Source organism: Podarcis erhardii, assembly GCF_964252035.2.
Source record: "Podarcis erhardii genome assembly, chromosome: Z".
Lineage (NCBI taxonomy): Eukaryota > Metazoa > Chordata > Lepidosauria > Squamata > Lacertidae > Podarcis > Podarcis erhardii.
The window spans coordinates 35,696,681-35,723,942 of record NC_138504.1 but is presented as its reverse complement, the minus strand read 5'-3'; the positions used below and the strand labels follow the sequence as shown (position 1 = coordinate 35,723,942).

The window sequence follows — 27,262 nt, the reverse complement described above, 5'->3', positions numbered from 1 at the left end:
AGAGGTACAAAGATGTATATACAACTGTGTACATAATACAATCAAATTATATATAATATCAAATAGCGTTTTACACAGATTTATATTTACAATGTTAAAGTGACCAGCATTTCATGGAAGTCGAACACCATTTGTGAGACAACTCTATATATCATCTCCTTACAATAGGAATAGATATCATCATCAATAGGTACTATTACAAAAAATGTATATTTTACAAAAACAGAACAGAAACAAATGCCTCCTTTATTGGATGCAGAGTTTACAAACAATCTTGATTGCCATGGAGAGAGAAAGAGGACTGAGATGGAGAGAGGTTCAGTCAGAGTAGACAATACTGATGGACAAATAGTTTGATTTGTTCTAAAGTTATGTTCCTACTTCACAGTCCATCTGTGATGGGAGCAGTTAGCCTGGGATTATAGTGGTGCTGAAACTCTTGTCAATAGCTGATCCATAAGAATTTCACCAGAGGTCAAAGAGAGTATTAAGCTTTTCAGTGGAGATAACAATTCACATCTACGGCAGAAAGCAACAGGGGTCAACTGGAATTCAGAGCTGGAGAAGGTGTGAAGAGTCCAAGAGCCCAGAACCCTGTCCAGTTTGGCTGGATCATCCACCAACCATGAAGTCCCCCACCCCAAACAACTACCTGTTAAGAACTCCAGAGCTCAATTCAGAAACCTGGGATTGAATTCTACTACAGGGGACGATAATGGAGTGCAGGTGCCTGTAAGTGTGTGGGCAGGTGTTGTCGGATCCAGGAGAGAAGTGGGATCACTTGATAACTACCACCAAACCTCTAGAATAGCCATGTGTGGTAAGTGGTGGCCTCGGGATACTTCTGGACTCCATCTCCCATCAGCCTCTGCAGCAAGGATGGCAGGGCTAGCCCAAGAAGTGGTGACATCTGAAGCTGACTCCAAAATGGCACCCCTCTCTGCCAAGGAAGAAGGGGGGGGAGGGAAGATCTACTTCAGGAACAAGGGGGGGGGGGAGAGAAATATTGACATTGGGATCTGCTTAAAATTCCTGACACCCGCAAAGTTGTGAGCTTTCTTTAGGAAGACCCCAAAATTGTTGAGCTTTTTTGAGGAAACCTAACCCAATAATAGTGATTTTAAGCTTTTGGGGCTGTTTCCGCTGCTTTTTCCATTGTGTTGCCCTACATCCTGGTTTTCTCTGACATTTTAATGATTTGGCAAAATTCCCCCCCGACGCCATTTTTACACCTGCAAACCAGGACATGCCAGGAATTTTCATGACGTATGGCAAGTCTAGATCTGCTGCCCTGATGGATCCTGCTGCCATAGGAAGAGATCTCACCTTGCCTAGCTCTGGAGGATGACCAGAGGATAATGGAGTCCAGCAACATGTCGTTCGCTATTCCTGCTTTAAACTTAAGAATGATGTGAAGAAGTGCTTATTCCTCTACCATTGGAGTTAAGGATAATGGAGTTAAGAATGATGTGAAGAAGTGCTTATTCCTCTACCATTTACTTTTCTCTCCATTTTTGCCATGGCTTCATCTTACACTCAGCCTCTTATCTCGTCCCCAGAAATATATCTAACTTGGATGCCTGAGTCAATGGGCAAAATAGGGAGGACCATACAGGCCTCACATCATGAACAAGAAACCAAGATGGTGGAAATCACCCAAGGAACTTGGATGGAAATATTGAAATACTAAAATAAAAAATTAAGCGAGTCCCCCACCTAGTTCTCACACTTAGGAATAATGAGACTTTGCCAGAGCAGAATCCCCTCATCATTCCCGACCAGACCATAAGGTCCATTAATCCCTCCCCAGTGCTCTGTTTCTGACAGTGGGCAGCCAAAGGCTGCTGGGAATCTTGAAAGCAGGGCCCAGAGGCCCCGCCCTGCCCCCCCTTCTCTTGTTCAGACGGTAGACGTGTGCCTGAAGATGGAAGTTCCATTTGCCAAGCCCCACTAGAAGCCGCTGCTGGATGGGTCCACCACAAAAATCCCCCTGCCCCTTTCCCCTGCGCGCTCACCAATGGCTTGGTGCCCACCAGTTCACGGCAGTGCCAGGGGGCTTCCTCCCGACCTCACAGCACCATGGTGGGGATGTGGTGAGCAAGGGAGTTGGGGTGCGGCACAGGCAGGGCCGGCGAATGCGACTGCAGGGAGCCGTTGGGGGGCCGGTGCCTGGCACTCTTCTGGTGGGCCCGCAGGCCAGCCAGCTGGGAATAGGCACTTTGGCAGACCTGGCACTTGTAAGGGCGCTCGCCGGTGTGGAGCCGGACGTGGTTGCGGAGGGTGGAGGACTGGCTGAAGCGGCGGTTGCAGAAGCGGCAGACAAAGGGCTTGTCCAGGGTGTGGATGCGCATGTGGGAGCGCAGGTTGCTGCGGGAGTTGAATCCGCGGTGGCAGATGACGCAGCGCATGCGGCCAGTGGAACTGGCACCTGCTTCAGCTGCGTGGAAGTCCTCTGCAGGGGCAAGAGGGAGAAGTTTAGGTTATTTCCAGCAACAAACCCCACTCCCAAACAAAACATCATTTTATACACTTAGGCTTCATCTGTAACTATATATTTAAAATAGTTTCATACCGCTTTTTAAACACTTCCCCCAAAGAATCCTGAGAGCTGTAGTTTGTTCAGGGCGCTGTTATTTCCCTCCCAGAGCTACAGTTCCCAGAGGAATTGTTTAAACCAGGCATAGGCAAACTCGGCCCTGCAGATGTTTTGAGACTACAATTCACATCACCCCTGACCACTGGTCTTGTTAGCTAGGGATGATGGGAGTTGTAGTCCCAAAACATCTGGAGGGCCGAGTTTGCCTATGCCTGGTTTAAACCACTGTGATAGCTGCAGCTCTGTGAGGGGAGTAGATATTATGTCATTCGGGTTGTGACTTTCTAGATAAAATCTGGTGAATAAGAATGCCTTTTCAGGGGATAAAAAGGTTTTACAGTGCAGTCCTACATGTTATGTACTCAGAAGGCTGGTGAGAGTGAACAATTAATTTTTAATTATTATTATTACAAGTTACACACCACTTGACTGTAAAAAAAATATATCCCCAAAATTGTTTACAAAAAGAATAAAATAATGAAATAATCAGTAAAAAAATAGTTAAAATCAATTATTTAAAACTTTTTTAAAAACAATAAATAAGCTAAAAGCCACTTCTTTGTGTCTGGGTAGGCTTCCCTAAACAAAAATGGTTTTAACAGGTGCTGAAAAGAATACAGTGAAAGCACCTGCTTGTTCTCACTAAGCAGGGAGTTCCAAAGTGTGGGTGCTGCCACGCTAAAAGATCTGATTTCTTACAAATCTGGAATGAGTATTATGTGGCTCCTGTAACAGGGCCTGTTCTGCAGATTGAAGCAGTTGAGTGGGCCTACTTGTGACCTTGCAGGTAAGCTGGGTGCAAGCTGCTATGGGCTTTATATACTAATAGTAACACCTTGAACTTGGCCTGGTAGCAAATCAGCAACCAGTGATCTCTGAGTGCAAGTTTTACATGCTGATATGGCCTTACTCCTGTCAGCAATCATGCTGCAGCATTCTGCACCAATTGCAACTTCTGGGACAAGTGTGAGGGATGGCCCACTTAGAGCACATTGCATTAATCCACTCCTGAAATAATCAATGAGATATTGAGCCCCTGATTTTAATAAAAAAATATATAATCCTATAGGGCCTGATCCATCCCCACAAAGGAGCCCTCTTCCCTCACCCTGCCTGGCCTCAGTAGCTCATGTGCAGTGCAGGGGCTGCCATTTTGCACACGGGAGGTCACTGTCACCCTCCGGTTCACCCCCTCCAGCCATCCCTCGTCTCCCAAGGAGCACCCTACCTTGGAAGTTACTCATGCCCGGAGCAGGTGAGCCCACAGATGGGGACGGATCAAGCCCATATTCTATATGTATGTCATTAATGAAATAAACAATGCAATTAATATTTATCATGGAGGGTCGTGCAGTAACATCAGTACCACTCTATATACAACAGGAACGAAAACTTTAAAAAGACACAGCCCGAATGAAATAATATCTTTTAAAAATTCATTGCATGCCCACAGATCCCCAAAATTAGAAACCACTTCTCTCCTTTCCCCTGTATAAATACTTCTCCTTGATAGCTTCAAAGACCTACTGTGGGCACAATTATGCCCTGGATTTTTATTGGAAGACTCTATCAGTGCAGACCTGTTTGAGATCTGGATCTCACAACTCTGGAACTTAATGCCGATGGATAAACTGGCAACCCATATGTGAGAGAATCGAACAGGCAAGAAACCTGGTATAGTTTTATTACATATGCAGCGTTAATGGGACATGGTTACAGGCCTCCAAGGACATATGGCAATTTGCAGAGTGATATCTTTGTTTATAAATTGAAAGTTGTATGTAATTAACTAGATATTTGGTGCTTCTGTGCAGGAGGCAGGAATTGCTGGATATTGATTGTCGCTTCTTGTATAAATAAGTGAAAATAAGAAAATATTTTGAGGGGGGATTGCATTCCAGCAAGCCCCAGCAAAGTAAGATAAAAGCATTAAAAATGGCAGCGGCCCAGTTGATGCATTCTTTTGAAACACAGCAGCAAGATTAAACGTTAAGAGCTTTGTCAATTTTATTTAAAGGCTCCCCCTGAAAAGATACAAAGTGGCGGGCCTCCATCAGGAGATTACCCCCCCCCCCATACACACAAGTTGTGATGCTGCAACTGACGAACAACAAGAATTAAAGTCCATATCTGCATTGCAGGATAAAAATGGTTACACCTTTCTTTCCCCCCAGGGATATCTAAAACATTTACATCAGATGGTATTAAAAATATGTGGCACTCAGCATCAGCTGGAAAAAGAATAACTCATAAATAGCATGTCAAAATGCTCAAAGGACCCTGAAAAATTCTGTGTGGTTTGGTGGGGTACCATCTTATGTGCATTAGACACGTGAGACTCCCTTTCCTCTGTACAGCGTGGAATTTGACTTTCCTGGTGGTCTTAAGTACTTTACCAACCTATTATTAAGTCTCTTCTCAGATATACTGCACTGCTTTTTGTATTTGTTTTGTATTGATTTCTTCAAATTACTTTTTTTAAAAAGAGAGAGAGAGAAACAGGAGGGACTGATTCCTACTTCCTCCCCACTCCACCCTGCAAATCCCACAAACTGGCAGAGGGAAATCTTAAGAAAGGCAAGTTTTATACAATGCCAACCCTGAGCAGAATTCAACCATCTCCTCACCGTGCTTACTCTTCTTCTGCTCTTCCTCAAGTCCCAGCACTCCAGGGATCCCTAGGAAGGTATTGTGGGAGTTCCCATACCAAACGAGCAATTCTTGATCCGGAGGAATCATCTATAGAGAGAGAAGAGGGGGAATGGCTTTAAAAGAGGCTTAGAAAAATTTGTGGAGGAAGAGGAGGCTCTCCATGGCTACTAGCCACGATGGCTAGACTGTGCCTCCATGGCTGGAGGCAGCAATGCTTCTGTGTGCCAGTAGCTGGAAACCACAGGAGGGGGAAGAGCTTTTGTTCTCAGGTCCTGTTTGCCGGTGGGTCTGGTCAGCTGTTGCGAGGATTGTGCTGATACCCTTCTAACCATTATTCTATATTATGATATGTCCAAAGTGTCAGTCCCTGTGCTTAAGGGCTGCAATGTTTAACCAATTAGATTAGGATTAGGAGTGGGGAACACTTTTCAGCCCAAGGGCTGCATTCTATTTTGGGTGACCTTCCAAGGGCCACATGACAGTGGTAGGTGGGTCCAGAGGGAAAAGTGAATGGAGCAATGCATGTAAAAATGCCCCTTTGTTTTGTTGGCTAGTTTCTCTGTCCTCCATCCAGGAAACCAGAAGAGGCATTATCAGACCTCAAATTCTCTCAAGCAAGGCCATTGAGGGATATGGCCCTTATAAGAAGAGCTCAAGGGCGTGAAAGTGAGACCTGGAGGGCCATTTCCCCACCCTTGAATTAGAGTAATCAGTTGGAGAAAAAAGGATAATCTAAGACATGCCATAATCGTTCCTGCAGGAGATATTTATTTCTTATTTATATGTTTAATCTTTTGGCTGCACCTAGTAGAAGAGGATAGCCTTTTTGAAATAGAAAAGGAGCTAGCCTCTTCTGCCAGGCAAACAGCAGCAGTTTAATATATATATATAAACTGTAGATGGAAAGCATCATTTTAAAACAGGCATCCTCTCCACTCTGAAATATCCATCACATACAAAAGGTTATCTGAAATCAGGTGACCAGAGAGGGGGCCTCCTTAGCACTGCCTCCCCACCTTTCTGGGAACAGCCTCCTCACCGAGGCTTGCCCAGTGCTAACTGTAATATCAATTCTGGTGCCAAACAAAAGAGAAAAGAAAGAAACATTTTCCAGGCTTGGATGAAAAGGTTACACCAGCCTTTTGCAGAGAAAGGTGGTGCAATTTCTCTGCAAAAACACCCTCACATTCCACTACATCACACAGAGAGCAGTTATTTTCTTTTACGAAAGCTAAGTAGCAAAATGGCAAAAGGCATTAGAGAGATCTTCTGCAGGAGAAAAGAACCCCCCCCTTCCCCAAAAATAAACCTACAAGTGTTGCTAAAATCTTAACTATCATTTTCACATTAGGAGACAAAACCCCAGACATGAAAGATGGCGCGTAATAACTGTTCTTAGCACTTGGGTGTGAGTAGGCTGTGTTTGCATCTGTGTGTGTGTGTTGCATTTCAGAATATGCTGCAGGGGTAGATGCTCACTGTGTCTGGTCTTCAGGTTCCAGCATTTCCCCGCATTTGAAAAGCTTCACTTGTCCACTAAAGTGAAACAGATAGATCACCTAAAGCCAGCAGTAGAGTGACCCCCCCCCAGCCCTCCAGATGTTGTTGGACTCTAGCTCTCCTCAGCCTTGACTGTTCGGCTTCAGTGGTTGGTGGACAACGTAGCTTGGCTACATCAGGAAGGCAAAAAGCTCCCCACCCCCTAAACTAAAGTCCTCAGTTGCAATCTCTGATGGACACATGCACAGATGAGAAAGAAGTGGGCAGTTGTGGCTGCCACCCATTGGAACTGGTATGGTGTAAGGCAGGAAGCGCAACGATAGGTGGCGCCAGAGCCAATGAGGGGCAGAGCTGATGGATTCCAGTTTTCTCCCCATCTTCCTCCTCCCGGCAGAGTTCTACAAAGGCAATTCTGACACTCAGGAGGAAGAAGCTGGTAGCCAGTTCCATTCCATGGACTAAATTTAAGAAAGAAGGTAGACAGGTAAGGGCTGGCTGAGGGCAGACTGAAGTTGATGGGGGACCTCCCTGTTTGCCCTAACAGTCCATTCTCCTATAGAAATTATGCAGAGATGTTCTCAGCTGCACCTTATATAAGAGGCAAAGCTAAAAAGTGGATAGCCTCTTAACATGGGTGTAGCCAGGGGGAGCAGGGGGGAGCTCCCCCCACCAATCAAGTAAATAAATAAAAATACTTAGCTAACTGACCAATCAAAGGCAGCAGAAAAACTTGTACAGGGAAAAGCATATTGTGTCAAACACCTAAAAGTCCACAACAAAATAGAATTTCCAATAAGAATTCCAAAGAGCCGCCCCCTCTGGCTTCCGAGATTTCAAAGAAGAGCCTGCTGGATCAGGCAGTGGCCCAACCAGTCCAGTATCCTGTTCTCACAGTAGCCAAGCCAAGCAGATGCTTTGGGGAAACCTGCAAATAGGATCCAAGCCCAAGATCACTTTCCTTTTTTGTTTTCCAGCAACTGGAATTCAGAAGCATTACGCCTCTGGTTGTGGAGACAGAGCATAGCCATCGTGGCTAGTAGCCATGAATAGCTCTACACGCCACAAATGTGCCCAGTCCCCTTCTAAAGTCATCCTAGTTTAATGACAAAGTGCCTTTGGATTTCAGCAGCAGAACAAGTATACCAGTAAATTGCTTTCCCTTGGCACTACATTGGATTCAGTCCTATGTTTCTACATTGAACTCCCCAGCACCAGAAGAAGAATAAAAAGTCCGAAGAAGCATCAGCAACTTAGGTTGAAGGCAAGTATTTTTGCTCTCACCCATTCCCTTGTCCGTAACACCCTTACCTCAATGGCCTTGTAAAAGATGCTGTTCCCAATTTGGACCACCTCCAGGTTCTGCTCCTGCTCATTTCTGGCACACTTGATGTATGTCATCCAGCTGCGATGGTCCTCTTGGCTGGCGTCAATGAAATAACGGACAGTTCCATCTTCATTGAAGACCTGGAAAAAAGGGCAAGAGGGTTTCAGTCCATGAATCACACCCACCTACCGCATCTGAATAGATGCATCCAGGTTATCCCACCCCAGAAAAAGTATCATCAGTGTGTTGGAAAAGTTGTAGAAAATTATCAGGAGCATCAAGGCTTTAAAAAAAATGGGCTTTTAAATCTTTCTGCACCCTACATAAAACTTATTTTTCTCACAGTGGCCAGCCAGATGTTCCAACGGAAAGCCTACAAAACAGGACCCGAGTGCAACAGCAACCCTCTCTTACTGTGGCTTCCAGCTACTGGGTATTCAGAAGCATTACTGCCTCTGGCCATGAATGCAGAGCATTTAGCCACTGTGGCTGGTAGCCATGGATAGCCTTGTCCCATAGTTGAACCAGGGGCTGCATGAAGAAGTCCTTTCTTTGATCTGTCCTGAATCCTCCAACATTCAGCTTCACTGGATGCCCATGTGTTCTAGCATCACGAGAGAGGAAGGAAAGCTTTTCTCTATCCACTTTGTCCATGCCAGGCATAATTTTATACACGTCTATTATGGCAACCTAGTCTGCTTGTGTGACAGAGCTATCCATTCCACCGCCTCCTTCTGACTCATTCTTTCCCACAGGCATTCCCTGCGTTCCTAATAGCTGCATTAGTTCATAATCATAGAGTCTTCTGAGAAGGCCCATAAATGGATGCTGAAGGCAACAATGCCTCTGGAAGTTTGCCCACCCCCGCAAGTGATATTCTCAGGTACAATGTCTCTAAATACCTCAAGGACTGCCTCTCCCCATACGAACCGCTCTAGACCCTGCAAGCTTCACCTGAAGCCATTCTTTGTTGCCTCATCTACAAGAGGCCTTGGGGGTGGAAACACAAGAATGTATATTTTCTGCGGTGGCTCTCCGTTTGTGGAAGGCTCTCCCCAGGGAAGCTCCCCTGGCACATTTTGTGTCAGGCAAAAACATTCTTCTTTTCCCAGGCCTTTGGCTAATTAAATGTTCTATGGCCTTTTAAACGGGGGGGGGGGGGGAGTGTATTGTTTTTGTCTGTTACTATCTCACGTATTTTTGTGTTTTTGTATTGTAAACTGCCCTATGATACTCGGATGAAAGGTGGTATAAAAAACTAATTAATAAAATAATAAATGGGTAGGTTTTATTTAGTTAGCCCGGCTCATAACCATTGATAGACTTCTAATCCTCTTTTCAAGCAATCTAAGATGGCACTTCTCAAACATACACACTGCAGACCACTCAGAAATCACTCAGAGTGGGGATCATAGAACTGGAGAGTTGGAAGGGACCCTGAGGTTCATCTAGTCCAGGGGTCAGCAAAGTTTTTCAGCAGGGGGCTGGTCCACTGTCCCTCAGACCTTGTGGGGGGCCAGACTATATTTTTGGGGGGAAATGAATGAATTCCTATGCCCCACAAATAACCCAGAGATGCATTTTAAATAAAAGGACACATTCTACTCATGTAAAAACACTCTGATTCCCGGACCCTCCACGGGCTGGATTTAGAAGGTGATTGGGCCGGATCCGGCCCCTGGGCCTTAGTTTGCCTACCCATGATCTAGTCCAACCCCCTGCAATGCAGGATGTCTCTCAGCAGACTACTGAATAAACTTTTATTTGTTCTGGAAATCAAAGCACATATCACTCACACTTGAAGCATTGTGATCTTGCCATTCTAATATGACAGGTGTGCCTGTTTTTATACGCTGGACTAGCATCAATTTGTGGAAATTGTGGGCTGTAGACTAGTCCATTGTTAAGAGTGTTTGCTGCTCCAAATGGCCTCAATCTCTGTCATCAGGAATGGGAGGATAAAAGGAAATACAAGGCCAAGTATACATATTATGGGCTAAAACAAAATAAAAAAATTACTTCCAGTAGCACCTTAAAGACCAACTGAGTTAGTTCTAGGTATGAGCTTTCGTGTGCATGCACACTGTTCCACAACCGTAAGTAAAGGGACGTAGCTCAGAGCTGGAGCATGCACTTTGCATGCAGAATGTCCATGGTTCAATCCCTGGCATCCCTTCTTTCCCCTTCCTAATGGGGGAATGCCTGTTGAAAAAAGAGGCATTCTTCCATCTCTTGCATCCCATCTCTTTGTTCAGGGATAGAAGACCTGTGGACTTTCAGATGTTGTTGGACTTCAACTCCCATCATTCCTGGACCATTGACCATGCTGGCTGCAGGGGTTCATGGGAGTTGTAGTCCTACAATATCTGGAGAGCTATGGCTTCCCCACCCTGTTCCAAGAGGAGCCACCCTCCTCTCTCATGTGGACACACACATGCACACATCCTTGCTTCTTTACCTCCCACATCAGATTGTTGTTTTTGCAAAGGTCCACGTGCTCTGGGGAGATGATTCGGCCAGTGAAAGGTCCCATCTCTGTGCCCGCTTTGATCCAGGTCTTAGAAAAGATGCCCAGTCCTTCTCCAGGGATGGAACTCTGGGCAATAATGACCTCTGAAGGCAGCACCAAGCTGGATAACTTCTGGACCTCTGTGCATCAGAGAGAAAGAGAAAAGGGAGGGAAAGAAGTTAAGCTACACCAGTGGTTCCCAAACTTTTTTGTGGGGCCCCAAATTGCTCCCCACCCTACACTATAAAAAGCATTATTCACAATAGCAGTTTGCACAACCCACTAAGGAAGCTAACAACACAATAAAATTCAAAACAGCAATAATTAGTTGCAAATTTATTCAAAATCCAGTTGAAACAATTCAGTGGAATAGAGTGTAAGGAAGTCCACAAATTTCTGATTTCCCCCATGATGACTACTGTACTTCAATTGTTGTTTTTTGGAAATATCAAATAATTTAATGATTTTCTCCTTTTTTATTGGTGCCCCAGCTTCACTAGAGCTATAAACAAGCACAAATCCCTGTGTTGCAATATGTAACAATCTACAAAAATGGAAGCGCAACACGCAACGTGCTTAGGCTGCCCTTTGGGTAACCCAGCATTCGGAGCAAGCAGGAACAGAGCAATGGGAACTGCCTCATCTTTGGATCAAAGCAGCCCAGTATCCCGTTTCCGCCAGTGGCCAGCAGATGTCTCTGGGCCCTTATAAGCAGGTTGCAAAGGCAAAGTCTGTCATCTCTGAACATCTCGCCTATACTGCCTCTGTAAATTGAAGGTATGGTTAGCTAGCAAAGCTGAGAGATTTGTCATGAATTTTCAACAATCCTCAGTTCTTGCTCCTGGTTAAAAATTCCACTAACATCAGTGGGTCCCCCCCCCATACCTTTTCTCAAACTCAGCTGTCCCCAATTTGCAATATGGGAATAACAACAGAACTACCACAACAGAGTTGTCATCCAGAGTCCCAAAAACAACACCTGTTTTTGTACATTGGGCATTTGAAAGGCGGGGGGGGGCTCAAAATGATGATTTGAGGTTCTGCTACTGCCACTGTTCGCATCAGCCACCTAAGGCAGACACCCCACTTTGCCTAATGATAGGACAAGCCACTCAGTGTCTTATCATTATCATGCAATGGGTTGCTTGTATCTTCCAAAGTATAAGAGCTCGGTTGCTGGATCAGGCCAAGATCCAGAGGCGAAACTAGGCTTTATTTCACCTGGGTCAAAGACCCAGTTTGGCGCGCGCGTGCACATACACACACAAGCATTTGTGTACACATACACACACAGGCTGAGAGCCTCAATGGTGCCCCTCTGAATGCTTCACACACACCCCACCCCCTGTAGCTACAGCTCTGCAAAGGCCCATCTAGTCCAGCATCCTGTTCTCACGGGGGCTGAGCAGATGCCCATTGTGGGAAGCCCACAAGCAGGACCTGAGTTCAAGAGCACTGTCCCGTCCTGTGGTTTCCAGCAACCAGCATTCAGAAGCATTGCTGCCTCCGATAGTGGTGGAAGAGCATAGCTATCAGGTTTAACAGCAATTGCCTTCCCATTCACACTTCTCACTGTCCAGAGGATGCAAGGAAAAAAAACACAGAACACTTGGGATTGGTCAGGAAAAGAGCCCGGGAAAAATGGATCCCATATCTCACTATCTCCATAGCGGGAGGAAGGCAACAGGCTCGTGTACCAGTAATATGAGCAGCTGACAGTGAAACCGAGAGCTCTCTCCCAGTTCATTGCCACTTTGCTTCCATTGTCATCTCTTCGAAGAGATGCTTTTTTAAAGGTGAGGCGGGTTAAAAAGAGGCGCTCACCTCTCTGGTGCAGGCAGAAATCTAGCAAATTGCATAATTGTGCTGGTGGTACCCAAGCTGGAAACGCAACCTGATCTAGGGACTGATTTAGGTGAGAGTGTTTGGTGCTAAAGCAGGCTGGTGCTATGTGCACATTACTGGCTTAAAATGCACTGAGACCATTCTTTTTCACAATTTGGATTGAATCTGGGATTTTTCAGAGGGTGATGCATCAAAATGCAGCATTTCCTAAGAAAGGACAGGATAGATATGGATGGGGGTTAATGTCATGTGTGTACCCAGTGCTTTTTTTATGGGGGGACGCAGGGGTACGCATACCCCTAAACATTTTGTGAATCTAAGTTTGGCTTCATTGAGGGGCAGTATTTCAATATGAGTAGGAAAATGAGAGTACCCCTAAACATATTTTTTTAAGGAAAAAAAGCACTGTGTATACCACTTCCCAAATAAGTGAAGGGAGTGCTCTGGATGCAGAGTAAGATGAAACGTATATACAGCCAGAGTCCCTGGAGAATACCAGAGGGTTATGGCTGCATTACTGTTTTGCATTAAGGGCCATAGGAGCAGGCTGGAAGAATAATTATGCATTTTTCATTCCAGTTCATAAAGTGCATATGACACTTGATTGTAAAGAAGAACAAAAGCAGTTTATAAAATTATGAAATGATCAGGTTTTTTTAAAAGCAGTTCAAAGCAACTATTTGAAACCTAAAAAAATAATTAAAATCAAGGAAAAGCTAAAAACCAGATTGAAAGACACATTATATGTCTCTCTCGGGAGGCTTGCCTAAATAAAAATATTTTTAGCAGGCGCTGAAAATAGATTACAACAAAAATGGCTGCCTGAGTTCAATGGGCAGGGAGTTCCAAAGTTGTGGGTGCCGCAATAGAAGAAGTAGGATTGAGGTACACTGGGTCCCAAATGAAAGACCAGTGTAAAACCTAATCCATTCTTGATTTGTTGGTTTATAAAAAGGTTTCTAGACAGGATTTTAGTTCTTAAAGGGGTCACAAGACACGTAAGGACGGTGCACATTCATACAAAGGGAACACCCCTGAAGGAATTGTGAACAGATGCCCCTTTGCCTACAGAAAAGAATGTTGGGAACTCTAGTTTTCCCCCCACAGAACTACAGTTCCCATCACAGTTCCCTTCAGAAACTACAGTTTCTGATATTATTATTATTATTATTATTATTAGTGTGCTTTGCATGTACAGTGTGTACACAGCCTAACCCAAAGTACATAAATTCCTCTGGGTGAATTCACTCATTGCCCCATCCATATGCATAATGCATCACAGAACTGGGTGCACTGACTCATGCTCAAAACCCCACCACCACCATTATTCTCAAACCTTTCCTCTGTCATCTCCTTCTCTGTCTAAATTTAGAAGCACCCTGTGGCAGAGACTAGTCCAGGTTACATTATTATGGAAGTATCACTCCACTTGGATTAAACAGGCCATGCCCGCCATGTATATTTAATGCACCTTTATATCATGTGGCTTCTCCCACCCACCCAGTACCCTGGGAGCTGCAGTTTGTGGAGGGTTCTGGGTAAACTACACTTCCCATGTTTCTTTGGGGGAGCCACGTGCTTGAAATGTGCACTAAATGTGCGTTAAAAGTATGGTGCAATTGTGGAGAATTATTATTATTATTATTATTATTATTATTATTTTGGGTGTGTGCACGTGTGTAGCCCTTTTAAATTGGGAGGGATTGACTATGTTAGATCTATCCCCTGAGTGAGAACTTAGTTCAACGCAGCCTGTTCATTCCAGTGCGTAGATGATCAAAAGCCAGGAGTGCAAGACGGCACAGGAGCAGTTGTACTATCTATAAAACACACTCTGTTAAACCTACATGGCAGTCCCCGTTGCAAACACACGTCCCTTTTAAAGAGGCGATTGGACTTCTCCAGCTAAGACACCAACACAGCAATGGAGACAAGAGAGGACTGCTGTTCCAGAAGTGGAGCCAATACGAAGTTTGCAGAAGTATGAAAACCATTTTAAGAAAACTAAAAGAGGCACATCCCTCTTGTGTACGAATGAGAACCATGGGAAATAAAGCTAATGGAAAGAAAAATAGGAAAGGAATTGAGTATTATGGTGAAGGGCATGGGTGGGTGCAAACATTTTATCACAAGCCTCACTTGTAAGTAATGTTTGAACATATTTTGGATTTCACAGCTCAAGCCTTGTCTCTGTAACAAAGTACGGTACATCATATACACATAACAGAATGCTCTCCCCAGAGAGGCTTGCTTGGCACCTTCATTATACACCTTTAGGCGCCAAGCAAAAATGTTCCTCTTCAACCAGGCCTTGGGCTGATTAACATCTTATGCACTTTTTAAATGTTTTAAATGTTTTAAATGTTATTGGTTTGTGGTTTTTGTTCTTGTTTTTATTATGCATGTCGTGTTTTTATTTTGTATTTTATGTTGCAAACCGCCCTGAGGTCTACAGATGATGGGTGGTATACAAATTTAATTAGTAAAATAAAATAAATAAACACTAAGCACCCGTAGAGCACCTCAGCACACCACAAAAGCAGGTGATAGCGTGAGCCACATCAGCATAACGCGTGGAGGAACAGTGTGCTTCCAAGCTATGTTCTCTTGAAGTGATTTGCGTTATTCTTTAGCCATAAGGTTACAGCAATCATTTTTTTAAAAAAAATGCTTACCTCTGAATATCAGGCGCCAAGAAGAAAGAATGGGGTGGGCTGTCCCCTTTAAACCTGGCATTTGGCTGTCCTCCATTGGAAACAGGATCTTAAAGCAGATCAACCATTTTGTCTGATCCATCAAGGCTCTCCCTATATGCTCTTAAAATCACTTACGCTCTGGAAATGTAGCCTCCACATTCAGGAAATGGGCCAGTTACCAATTTGCCCATCACACACACGCACACACACACACACACACCCCCTACAAACACACAGAGACACACAATTGTCACAGACCATCACTGTAGTGTGTGGGGGACCCTTCTCTGTTGAGTGGAACCCTGATGAGTGTCCTCAAAGTCTTATCTTGATGACCCCACAGACCCCTGCCAGGAACCAACCATACATACTAGGAATGCACATGCTTTCTTGATAATCCACACAGACACACATCTACAAATCACGCTGAACACAATGCCCATGTGAGGGTACGTGGAATACATAGGTCCCCCTTGCTGCACCACCCAACCACAGACCCCAAAAGCACAATCACTTGGCCCTCAGTCGCCAACTTAGAGAGGTGTGCGGATGTTTGGGGTAGCTGTGAATTGGGGTCATTGTGGAATATGTTGGCAGAGGATTATAGCCCACTGAGTTTTACTCAGAGTAGACTCACTGTTGGACATAAGCAAGAGTATTGGGGGCTCCTGGGTGTGGCTTTCTCAAGGAAAAGTATGCATTGGTTAACCAATTGGTTAAGATGTCCCCACTGAAACTTTAAGTTCCACTTCAGGGGAAGGGGGAACGTCCGTGGATAAGTGGAAGAGCATCTGCTATGAGTGCAGAAGGCCCAGGCTGAACCCACCACCACCACAATGGCATCTCCAGGGAAGGCAGGGAAGATGCCCCACCTGAAAGTTTGGAGGGCTGATGGTGGTTAGTGTAGACAATACTGAGCTAGCTGGACCCAGGGTCTGACTCAGTGTAAGACATCACTTTTTGTTTTAATCAGTTGCTTATTCAGAACCATGAGGACTAGGTCCTTAGTTATAGGGAAAGGCTGCAGCTCAGCAGCAGAGCATCCACTCTGAGTGCAGAAGATCCCAGGTTCAGTCACCAACGGCATCTCCAGGTAGAACTGGGAAGGCACCCAATCTGAAACCCTGGGAAGCTGCTGCCAGTCAGTGTAGACAATACTGAGCTAGATAGTCCTAAGATCTGGACTGGTATACAAGCAATGTTTGTGTTCCAGTTGTGCATTGATTCAAATCTGAACTAAATAGTTTTATGGGGACTTCAAAATAAGATAAGTCCAGCCCTGTTGCATTTGGAGTGGGGTCCTGCTCACTTTGCTGAGTGGGGTCTAGACATCTGCTGTGCACATCTGCTATTCCTTGCATGGGCAGTGAGAAAAACATCTCTCTTTCGTCCACATTCATGGGGCCCTTTTTTTGTTTCAAAGCAGCTCTGTTGGCCCACCCTTTTCCAGTGGGCTTGCACACCCTCCCCCTCATCAGTGGCGCCATCAGGGCAAGACTTGTCTGGGGACCCTCTCAGCAGAATAAGCTGGAGCCCCCACCCCTCAAATGTATAACTGCCACAGTTGGAGCTAAGTGAAGTTAATGCACATTACCAGCTGAGCTGAGGAACACAGGGAGCTCCACATACTGTAGCTCCATTTTGTTTACACTGACTGGCAGCAGCTCTCCAGAATTTCAGACGGGGTTTCCCTCCCAACCCTACCTGGAGATGCCATCCAGGGTCAAACCTGGGAACTTTTGCGTGCAAATCAGGTGCTCTACCGCTGAGCTATGACCCTTCCCCTAAAAGCAAATTAAGTTTCTAGTCCTTGTGGTTCTGGGGAAATAAACATATTTATTTTGCAGGAACACAAAATAACACACACAGAGGCAAATGGTCATCAAGTCCAGAGTTGAAAATTGTGTGCTTGCTGGTTTCCCACAGGCATTTGGTTGGCCACTGTGAGAACATGACCGCCAGACTAGACAGAACCCCTGGCCTGATCCAAGCAGAGATCTTTTGGGGATTCTAAACTGCGCCCCTGCTAACCTCACACACAGAGCCTTTTCACTCACAGATCTTCATTGATGGGGTGTGCAGCACAACGCCCCTTGACTGAGGCCCTGTGGGGTGCATATACCCCATGGAACGGGGTGGAGGAGAGCTGGTGCATAATCTTTTACAAGCCTCCCTTTCTAAGCCAACCTGGGAAAAAGTGGGATGTGGAACAAGGGGGTTCCTGGGCTGGAGGGGGGGAGGGTGGAGAGGGTTAAATAGTGTCCATTGCACTCCATAAAGCAATTTGTCACACTGTTTAAAGTGATCTGCATTCATTTAAGTCCCTTGGATAGAAAATCACTAATTCTAAATTCATTAGCCTTTGGAGATCGCTGTTTGCCCGTCCATGGTCGGCCCTGAATGCCCTCAGAAACTTGTTCTAAAAGGCCCAGGAATTTCTCTGGACAAAATGGGAGAGATTAGCTGGTTGACATCCCCTGAAAGGCCACAGAATGGAGTTTTCATGGCAAATTAAGAAAGGAACAGTAATCTTCCAGGGAGGGTGGGGGGAGTGTAGAAGCAGGGAGTCACGGAGATGCCAGCAGGGAAAATAGACTGTCCTAGGATTGATGAATGAGGGGAAAGCACTTGAGACATTTTGAAGAAAAAGAAAAATGTGACCCCCTCCCCATCAACCCTTTCTTCTTCTTCTCTCCACCCCCCCTCCCAAATTGCCCTTTTAAAGTTCTTGGTTTAAGTGGGAATTTCTCCCCCCCCCCGCACCCCGGCCCTCAGGTCAGGCCCAAGTTAACTAAATGAATTTAAAATTTCCTTTATCAGTCAGCTGCTATTACACGCCTAATAAGAATTTAAATGCCAAAGGCTTTTCAAAGAGAGAGAGAATGAGGCTCATACTTTTTGGGGGGTGAAGAGCTAAATTCAAGGGGAAGACAGGGAGTGAGAAAGGCAGAAAAGTATTATTTTAAATATATATTTAAAAGATAGATTTAAAAACATCTTTGGGAAGGAGGTCAGAATATGGCACAAATTTACACTCTGGTTATGTTGAGGGGCAGAAAAGTATGTGTTTAGTTTTTCTGAAAGGGCGGGTGAGGAGAAGGAGGGGAGAGGTTTTTGGAGACCATTCAGAGAACACTGATGGGAAAATCCCAGTATCAGAGTGCTTTCAGAATTGGTCTATTAGGCTTTTACAGAAGCTGGATGTGTTGGCTGATTGATTGATTGATTTTGTTTTGGGGTTTTAATTTTTATTTTCTCCTGGGGGAGCGAATCAAGGTCTCCTGTTACTTCATCCTTTTCCAGGGGTGGGTGGGGTGGAGATCCCAACCTGATCAAGCTTTTTAGATTTCCTTTTGAGAACAGGTAAGTTACTTCCCATCCGTCCCCCTCTAGGAACACATACTTTTGCTGTTGCTGCCGGCATCCTTCTATCTCGAGGGACAATGGAAGAGAATGCTACAGTGGGGTAAAATGAAACTGTTGGAGAGTTACAGCGCCTGCTGTGGAAGCTGCCTCCATACTGACTCAGACCACTGGCTCCATCTGCTCAATATTGGCTACACGGATTAGCAGTGGCTTTCCCAGGATTTCAGCATGATTCTCCCCCTACCTGGAAATGCCAGTGAGACCTTCTGCATGCAAAGCAGCTGCTCTACCGCTGAGCTACTGGCCTTCCCCTTAAAAAGAACTAAGATGCCAGTCCTCGTGGTTCTGAATTCGAGTTTGATTTAAGTAGGGACATGGGGAGCTGCCTTCTACTGAGCCAGACCAGTGGTCCATCTAGTTCAATATTGCCTACCCTGACTGGCAGCAGCTCTCCATGAGGTCTCTCCCAACGCTACCAGGAAATGCCACTGTGGATTGAACCTGGGACTTTCCAGCTTTACCGCACTTCCCTTTATTTCTGGGGTTGCAGAGAGCGCAAGGAGAGAAACTGATGATTTTTAGCAAGACTTTTACGCATCGTTGGTTAGAGGGGGAAAATTATTTTCGAAAACCCATGCTTTGGGGGGAGGATATGAGATGAGGGGCGGAAGAGGGGGTGCTGGAAATTACTCAGCACGTTTTTCTTGTGAGCCAGGGGTTCTAAAAGAACTTTGTGTCTCGCAGATTTGGGGAAAATAGATCCCTGATGAATCCACAGGCAGAATGGGATGCCTTTAGGGCATTTCTTAATAAAGGCACATTTCTGTTTAGGCAGAGCTAATACTGTCGAGAGCTACCTCGGGGCTTCATCGCGTCCGGTTTCAGTGGGAGAGATTTCGAAAGCGCGCCTCAGTTTTCCTCCTGGAAGGCAACCTCCCCCTCCTCCCAAAAAGTACGTTTTGGAGTCCCGCTAAATATTGCCCAGGAATGCAACACTCAGTTTATAGCCCTCTTCGGGGTTTTTTTTTTTTTAAACCAGACAAACTTCCTAAGGCTGTAACCCTAACCCACTTACCTGGGAGTAAGCTCCAAGGGATGCAATAGAACTTACTCCCAAGCAAGCACGACTGGGATTAAACTTTCCAGCTGCCATCCTGACCCCACTTACCTGGGAGCAAGACCAGTTGAATGCAACAGGACTTACTCCTGAGTAGACACGGTTAGGTTTAAGCTTGGAAATTATTCTCTCACACCCTTCTAGACCTCTATCCACACACACACATCGACCCTCCAGGAGGTCTCTGAGGGTTATAGACTCACCTCCAGAGAAGGACTGAGCCAGGACCTCCGCCGTGAAGGCCGTTTTGGGGTTGCTGTGCGCCCCTCCTCCGCCTCCTCCGCCTCCACCGCCACAGCCCCCGGCGGCCTTCTCCTCGAAGAGCTGCTCGCCCAGGACGTTCCTCCACCGGCCGTAGAGGAAGCTGTGCAGGATGTCCGACGTGATCACCTCGGCCAGCGAGAGCCCGGGCCCCTTCAGCCCCCCCTTGAGGACCAGGGCTTCCGCGGGGAGCACGGAGCCCATCATAAGGACAAGGTGGGGCGAAGCTTCAAGGGAGATGGTAGGTTTTGGGGTGTGTGGGAGTGTGTGTGAAAGTGGGGGGGCAAGCTTGGCGCTGGGGTCTGCGTGGGGGTCAGAGATCCTGGGCAGCTGGCTCTGATCTGTTCGGGGAAAGAGAGAGAGAGAGAGAATGAGAGGGAGGTGGGCTGTCCCAGGAGCAAGTGGAGACCCCCAAGCCACTGCCTGCTTAGCAAGTGGCAACAGAGTCTTCTGGGCCCAGATCCTGAGGGCTGGTACTATATATGCGCTCCGATGACCCCTCTAATTGGTTATTAATAACCCCCCCTCCTCTACCACCCTGACGTCGCAAGATAGACTTGTTCTACCAGAAGGAGCCAGCGCTTGAGAAAAGGGAGAGAGTGGGAAGGAGGGAGGGGGGGCCCTCCTCCTTTAGAGGGGGTGGGGGCAGCTGATCTAGGCAGAGGTGGGGGGAGAGGGAGAGGCGGAGAGTCTGCCTTTCCTAGCCCACCCTGAGCCCACCAATGGAGGCAGAGACAGAGAGAGGCAGGACGATGTGTAGGGGGGGGGGGGGAGAGAGAGAATCACATCTTTCGACACCTGCTATTTCCAAAGGTTCCTGGCACACACAAAAAGCCTTGCCAGCCTCTTTAAACAACTCCCGGGAGGACTAGAGAGGAGAAGAGAGTTTAAAAATTAAAATAATAATGTTGATAATAATCTAGGAAGGGATTCTGGCACACGCAGAGATCTCATCGCACCTGCAAGGTCCGGGGATCTATCCCGCCCCCCCTCGATTGGAAAGAGGGGTCTTTTCTTAAAGCGCAAAGAAGGGAATACTGAGGCTAGGATGAAGTGGGTCTTCATTAATGGGGCAAGTGAAGAGCCTCCATACACCCGCCCAGAGGTGTAAGGAGCGAGCGATCGGCTGGCGTTCCAGCCGAGAAAGAGAAAACGACGAGAAAACGAGAACCGGGAATCTTAGACGTGAAACTGACCCGGGAAATGGACGAGGCGCGCTGCGCTTGGCTTGGAAACTGAGAGACAGCGCAGATCGGAGGGGTCCTCTTATGTTTTTGAAACAGTATGAATAAATATAGATAGATGCTTCTCCCACCTGCCCCAGCTCCCAAATATTACGCAGACCTCCTCAAAATCTCGAATCCTGCTTCCCTTAGCAAAATCCACAGCACACGCGCCTTAAGATGTTTGATTCCTTCCTAAGAGTTTCTGAGCTAGTGCAGACGGGGATCCGCGCGCTTCTTTGGACGCTCGTTTCCACTCAAGCGCTTTCTCTCCCAATCCGATCGCCAGATATTATGGACACAGGTCGTTTTGGGAAGAGACGGGGACGCCCGGCGAAGGAAAAGGGGGAGCTGAGTCCCCATAGGAAACTCGGGGGCGCTCTCTCTCACGCAAAGATTGAGGGTTGTTCAGGAAGGGCAAGTCAGATAGAATTTCAGTGTAGGATTAGGTGTGAGAGAGATTGAGAATAAGAGATTATAGAAGAAATTGTATTAAGCAGATAAGTCAAGAGGAATTTTCTGAAGCGCTGGAGCTTGTTCGAAGAACGTCTCTACCTAGCTGGATGGATGGGGCAGAAAGAACGCGAAAGCCGCTCTGTGGATCCGCTGCTCGGAACCGCTTTTAAGCGGCAGAAACGGGAACGTCTGAATAATAATAATAATAAACTAGCCTTACAGAATTACCTGGGTGAAAATACAGAATGTCCTGGTCGTGTGCTGATTTTTTTAAAAGCAACAATCTTTATCTGTCTCACGCATACCATACGCGCTTTTTCGTTTTAAAAACGAAAATGTTTTTTCATAGTTGATGTTTTGAGGGATGATCAAGAAAGGAATCAAGGATTCTAAATAAAAACAAATATTCCAAATCTGTCAGTCTCTTTCTTTTTCAAATAACGCCGCCCCACTTTTTTAAATCCGGAGTGGAACTAGATTGAAGAGAGAGAAGCAATTTGTTTTTCTTACATTTCAGAACAGAAATCTCCCCCCTCCCCTCTTTAATACCAAAAATGATAATGTCGACGGCTATCGTTATAACCCATGATAATTAGATACGGATCGGTTCCCCTTCACCACCAATTAAGTTGCCTCAAACCGGATCAAGAAGCGAAAACGCTTTCAAATCCGTTTAGGCGCCTACGAGACAGGGGTCCAGGTCTAGGATGTCGTCTTAAAGCTTCGCAAAGTGCATCATCCCTAAAACTATCCGGCGGAATACAGGATCTGCCCTTTTAGGCTGAAGGCTACGGGACCGAGAAAGATTTGATTGACGGCAGAAAAAACCCCAGTAGGAAGCATTTTTATTTTATTTTCTCCCCGACACCCCCACTTTTCTAAGCGTCAGTAACAGAAGCAGATTATAGGGGCGATGCGCTATTTCTCTCCCTGGGCATAAACACAGTCCTGAGAGAATAGAGCGTTCAAAAACAAAACAAAAACAAAACCCAGGCAGCCATCTGCGCAGCCCGGAACCAGGTTTGCAAGTCCCGAACAGGTAATCGGGAGTCTCTTTCCCAGGGGAAAACGGGCACTGCCAGGCTCCTCAGAGCGGCCACCTTTCGCTTAGGGAGGATCCAATATGTAAATCGGAAAGGAACTCAGAATTTCTATTATTTCTATTATTTCTCTTATTATTATTATTATTGGCGGCGTCGTCATTAAACAGAACCACAGACATCTGAAATAGGCTAAAAGCAACGCCTTAAACTCGGATTTAGGGGCGCAAAGTTTGTGAACAGTTGATACAGAGAGAGAGAGAGATACGCACAAGCGCACGAGAGAGGTAGATAGAAGAAACACGGAGGCACATACATCAAGATAGACAGACTGACAGACACACACGCACACCCACCAGAAAGAGAATTAGACATACACAATTAGATACACGCAGAGTTAGATAGATATGCACAAAGGTATACACGCACACGCTATAGAGAAGGAGCGAGAGAACGAATTAGATGAGTTAGGTAATACACATCGGTACGCGCACGTTATTTAGAGAGATATGAAGAAAGTTAGATACAGAGAGACACACAGAAAGACACGCAATCAGTGGCGTAGCGTGGTGGGTGCTGGGGGGGCCGGCCGCACCGGGCGCAACATCTGGGGGTTAGGGTTAGGGGGCGCAAATCCCCGAGTTAGGGGGCGCAAATCCATGGGTTAGGGGGCGCAAATTACTTGCCTTGCCCTGGGTGCTGACAACCCACGCTACGCCACTGCACGCAATATATAGTTATGCACAGATATACACGGTGGAGTTAGACACATATGCACACTCTATACATACATAATACACACATATAGATACACACAGAAATACAGATAGATATAGGGAGTTAGACAGAAACACGAAAACCAGACGTATTGGAGACTCAGAGGTTCAAATTTAACACACACACCCTCCGCAGTCTTCCCAGCTCAGCACCTCCTCAGTCGTCCCCTTTGAGATCCTCACTCTTCCCCTCCTCAAAAGGTAATTTTGCCACTGGTTGGAGGACCAACTTCGCAATCGATAGGTGCGGGGCGGGGGGATAAAATATACCCGGCCTCACCGTCCCCTAAGAAGATGTTTTAGGTACAGAAAGATATAATATTAAAAGATTTAGAGGGGGAAAGCTATTCTCCAAATAAATGAGTAAAAAGTCTGTTGTGTCTTTAAAGCTCCCTGGATTTCTTAGGTAGAGGCGTAGGAAGGCTGATTTGCTTTGCCATTCAGGTCAATAGATACGAGGCAGGGAAAGAGCTTGCATTTGACTCTTTGTACTGTATGACGCGGATTCTCACAACCGCTTTACACGGATCATTTATTTCGCAAGACGTTGAGGATGAAGACGAAAACGGAGCGGGGAGGTGAGGTTGGGAAGCTGGAAACCTCTTTCCTTTGACAGGCTTTTGTGATCGCTGACCCGGGTTCACACGGGTTTCCCATCCATACTAGCAAAGTTGCGCCTGTGCATGTTTTGCTTGTTGCACGTACGGGTTTGTTTTTTTAAAAAAATTCTTTAGTAAGAAAGAAGCTTGAAACGGTGGAGTACAAATCACTTGTGAAGCAGCGCGGCCCCGTGGCAGATTCATCAACACGGAGTAAAAGGATCTGATCATGGATAGGGTGTTTTAATTGCATAAATTTTATTGCTAAATGAAAATTCCGGACGGAAATTTCGCAGCAGGCATCCATCCACGCTTGCGAGTTGCCACCTTTCTTTCCTGGGTTTGTCCTCGCGCCTTTAACGCGCCACACGCGTTTCGGAGGGGAAGCTGCGCGTGGGGTTCTGATCCTAGGAAAAAACTCTCCCAGCTGATTAATTATTTTTGCCTGGCTGTTGCTGGTTAACAAAAGTAGGGGGTGCGGGTTGTTGACGTGAAACCCAATATGCTTTATCTCTGTAGAGACTTTTTGCTTCTCCTGATCGGAGGACACATTGCAAGGGACGAAGCTCGCGTTGAGCAAAGGCTTCCAGCAAGGTCCCATCAGCTGCTCATTTCAGACAGGGGTTGTATGCGAGGGAAAGTTTGCAAATCACTCGGAGGGCTACTCATGAGCATATTAACACTAAGGCTGCCCAGGGACTTTACTAGGCACCCAGAATATTCGGAGAACAGACACCTGTTTATGGGCCATTTGCAAAGTTAGAAAGTACAGCTGCAAATGTGGGGTTTAAATGTCACAGGAAGCCAGTCAGTTCCATCCAAAGCATCAAAAGTAAGTTATTTGACTGTCAGATCTCTTCACCTATCAGGAAAGTTCTTCAGCTAATTTGCATCCATCCTTCGGTCACCTTCCAAAGCAGTTCCACTTCAATTTGATCACACCCCCACTAACGTCAAAAAGATCCTTCTCAGAATTAGTTCAACTGTCCGTCAGTTACTCCCATTTATTACTCCCCCAAGTCATCCCTGGGGAAAGTCTTCTCAATTTAAGAAGCACATGGTTAAATTCTAGAATTTAGACCCAGAAGAAGTAGCAATCGCCACCAACTCAGATGGCATCAAAAAATTAGGCAAAATCATGGAGGACAAAGCTCTTGATAATATCCTACTCAGCCACCATGAAAAATCACACACCCTTCTTTTGATTTCCTCTGAATCTGTTACTCAGAAACACTCATGACAATTGGGGGCCCAGGCTACGTCAGCCTAGCAAAGGCTACCACCCTGGTAAAGTAGCCTGGATGTGAGACCTCATGGGGACTCACCTGCAAGCTGCATTGGCTTATATCATGGATGGGGGAACTTTTTCAAAACTTTAGGCAACAGCCTTTAGGACAGCCATGTCTAGAGGTAAGAGAACTTTCAAATCCCCCCAGCCAAAATACATGAACGGAGGATGAGGGATGGGGGATGGATGACGACCCAGATTCAGCAGCTCATAACTCATCCTTCTTCAATAAGCCCCTTCACAGGAAGACACCACTTCCAAGTTTGCTTCACATAAATTCAGGTGCATCCATTACCAAGTTCTGGAGCACACCCTACAGGAGCTGATGTCTCAGCACTAGCCTGGCTCAGACTGAAAGTCTATATAACAGGTGAAAACTCTGCCCCTTTCTAGCTCTCAGGAAGGCTCCAACTCTGGCACATGCCTACACAAGCTTCCTTCACCTCCAGAGCAGTCTTGTGCAGTTGGCTCAGTTACCCTGGCCCTGGTGGCCACTCCATTAGGGCAAATGGGGCACTGCCCCACCAACTTCAGTGTGTCCTCAGCCAGCCCCCACCTGCTTTCCTTTCTTACCTGCAACCAGTCCAAGGGGCAGCCCTGTCTGCCAGCTTTCTCCTTCTTAAGTCTCAGGTTGCCCTTGTAGAACTCAGCAGGGACGAGGATTGGGGCAAACCTAGAATTAGTTTGTTCTGCCTGTCACTGGCTGTGGCGCCACCTACTGTTGGGCTCCCTGCCTTCCACCCTACCAATCCCAATGAACACCATCCATCACTAGTCCTGGAATTAATTGGGGGGGGGGGAGCAGCTGGCCCTAGCTCCACCGAGAAGCTGAAGCAGCCAGCATGGGAACCTTCAGTGCTGTGGCTGGAACTGTGGGATCTGGAGGTTCTGCTAGTGTGGGAGTCCACAGGGATATTTAGGGAGGCTTTTCACCAGAGGCAGTTTTAGGGCACCACAGCAGTGATTTAGAATGGTGTGAGAGGCGGAGAGGGATGCCAAATTTTAGTGTTGCACAGGACACCACTAAAGTCCAAGAGCCCAAAGTCTGCCACTGCTTTCGCAGACACCCTAGGAGGTTCTGGAGGGCACACTGTCACCTGCAGGCACCACACTGGCAAAGCCTGACCTAAGCAGCCTCCATTTCTTCAGCTGAACTGCATGAGGTGCTTAGATGTGAGGCTGCACTGGTGGATTTGACAGAGGGCCAAGAATGTTTTTATCTCCAAGTGACTCAGCAAATAGATTTCTTCAACTTAATGCGGAGCCTAAACTGACTGCCAGGTCTGAATTGTGGAAGGGTCTATGGTAGGCACCCACCACTCAGACCAAACTGGTCTGACCAGCTGGTGATATCTGAGGTACTGAATACAGTGGTACCTCAGGTTAAGAACTTAATTCGTTCTGGAGGTCCGTTCTTAACCTGAAACTGTTCTTAACCTGAGGTACCACTTTAGCTAATGGGGCCTCCCGCTGTCGCAGCACGATTTCTGTTCTCATACTGAAGCAAAGTTCTTAACCTGAGGTACTGTTTCTGGGTTAGCGGAGTCTGTAACCTGAAGTGTCTGTAACCCAAGGTACCACTGTACTGGGGGGCGGGGGGATGGGTTTGTGTTGATATGGATTGGGCTGATTCCTTATTTAGTTATTGGCTCCACCTCTTTCAGCTTTTTCTGTGCCCGCTCTTTAAAGAAACACACAATCCAATCCAAACCAGTGCAATCCAGTGTGAACTACTCTATTCTCATATTGTATCATATCATCATATCATCATATCATCATATCATCATATCATCATATCATCATATCATCATATCATCATATCATCATATCATAGCATGGAGATACATACTTGCCTGGGCTTTAAGATAATAACCTGCTGTCTCCTGCCCAGCTTTACAATGTTACAGATACCACAAGCTGGATACACCCCCTCTCTGAAACTGCAGTCAGGATATAGAAAATTCTGAGCCAGATAGACCCCTAGGTCTGACTCAGTAAAAGTCTGATGAATTGT

General features: G+C 46.2%; 2 protein-coding genes across 10 annotated transcripts in view; one reads left to right on the top strand and one right to left on the bottom strand.

Moving 5' to 3' along the window:
• The window catches only part of LOC309333594 (uncharacterized protein), a 24,729-nt gene extending 15,982 nt beyond the window's left edge, over window positions 1–8,747 (top strand). Inside the window, exons 2-5 of one of the 4 annotated variants that reach the window (XR_014152553.1) lie at window positions 4,771–5,173; window positions 7,875–8,009; window positions 8,105–8,304; window positions 8,418–8,747. The gene's annotated coding sequence lies outside the window, so the exon portion shown is untranslated. Of the gene's footprint in view, window positions 1–4,770; window positions 5,174–5,364; window positions 8,010–8,104; window positions 8,305–8,417 lie in introns of those variants that run through there. The other 3 variants (XR_014152554.1, XR_014152552.1, XR_014152555.1) reach the window with 3 other exon arrangements.
• PRDM12 (PR/SET domain 12) lies at window positions 226–27,262 on the bottom strand. 6 transcript variants are annotated; one of them, XR_014152541.1, is made up of 9 exons: window positions 27,098–27,262; window positions 21,774–21,934; window positions 19,809–20,207; window positions 10,531–10,721; window positions 8,057–8,212; window positions 5,224–5,335; window positions 3,825–3,887; window positions 2,016–2,452; window positions 226–519 (listed from the first exon to the last, which is right to left on the bottom strand). XR_014152541.1 is itself a non-coding variant. In XM_081847183.1 (9 exons), exons 3-9 carry the CDS (start codon window positions 20,071–20,073, stop codon window positions 514–516), a joined length of 1,017 nt encoding a protein of 338 aa, XP_081703309.1. In that variant the 5' UTR covers window positions 20,074–20,207; window positions 21,774–21,934; window positions 27,098–27,260; the 3' UTR covers window positions 226–513. The 6 variants fall into 6 exon arrangements, 2 of the variants coding, with proteins under 2 accessions (XP_081703309.1, XP_081703308.1); XM_081847183.1 differs by having other exon boundaries at window positions 2,229–2,452; window positions 27,098–27,260; XR_014152542.1 differs by lacking the exon at window positions 21,774–21,934.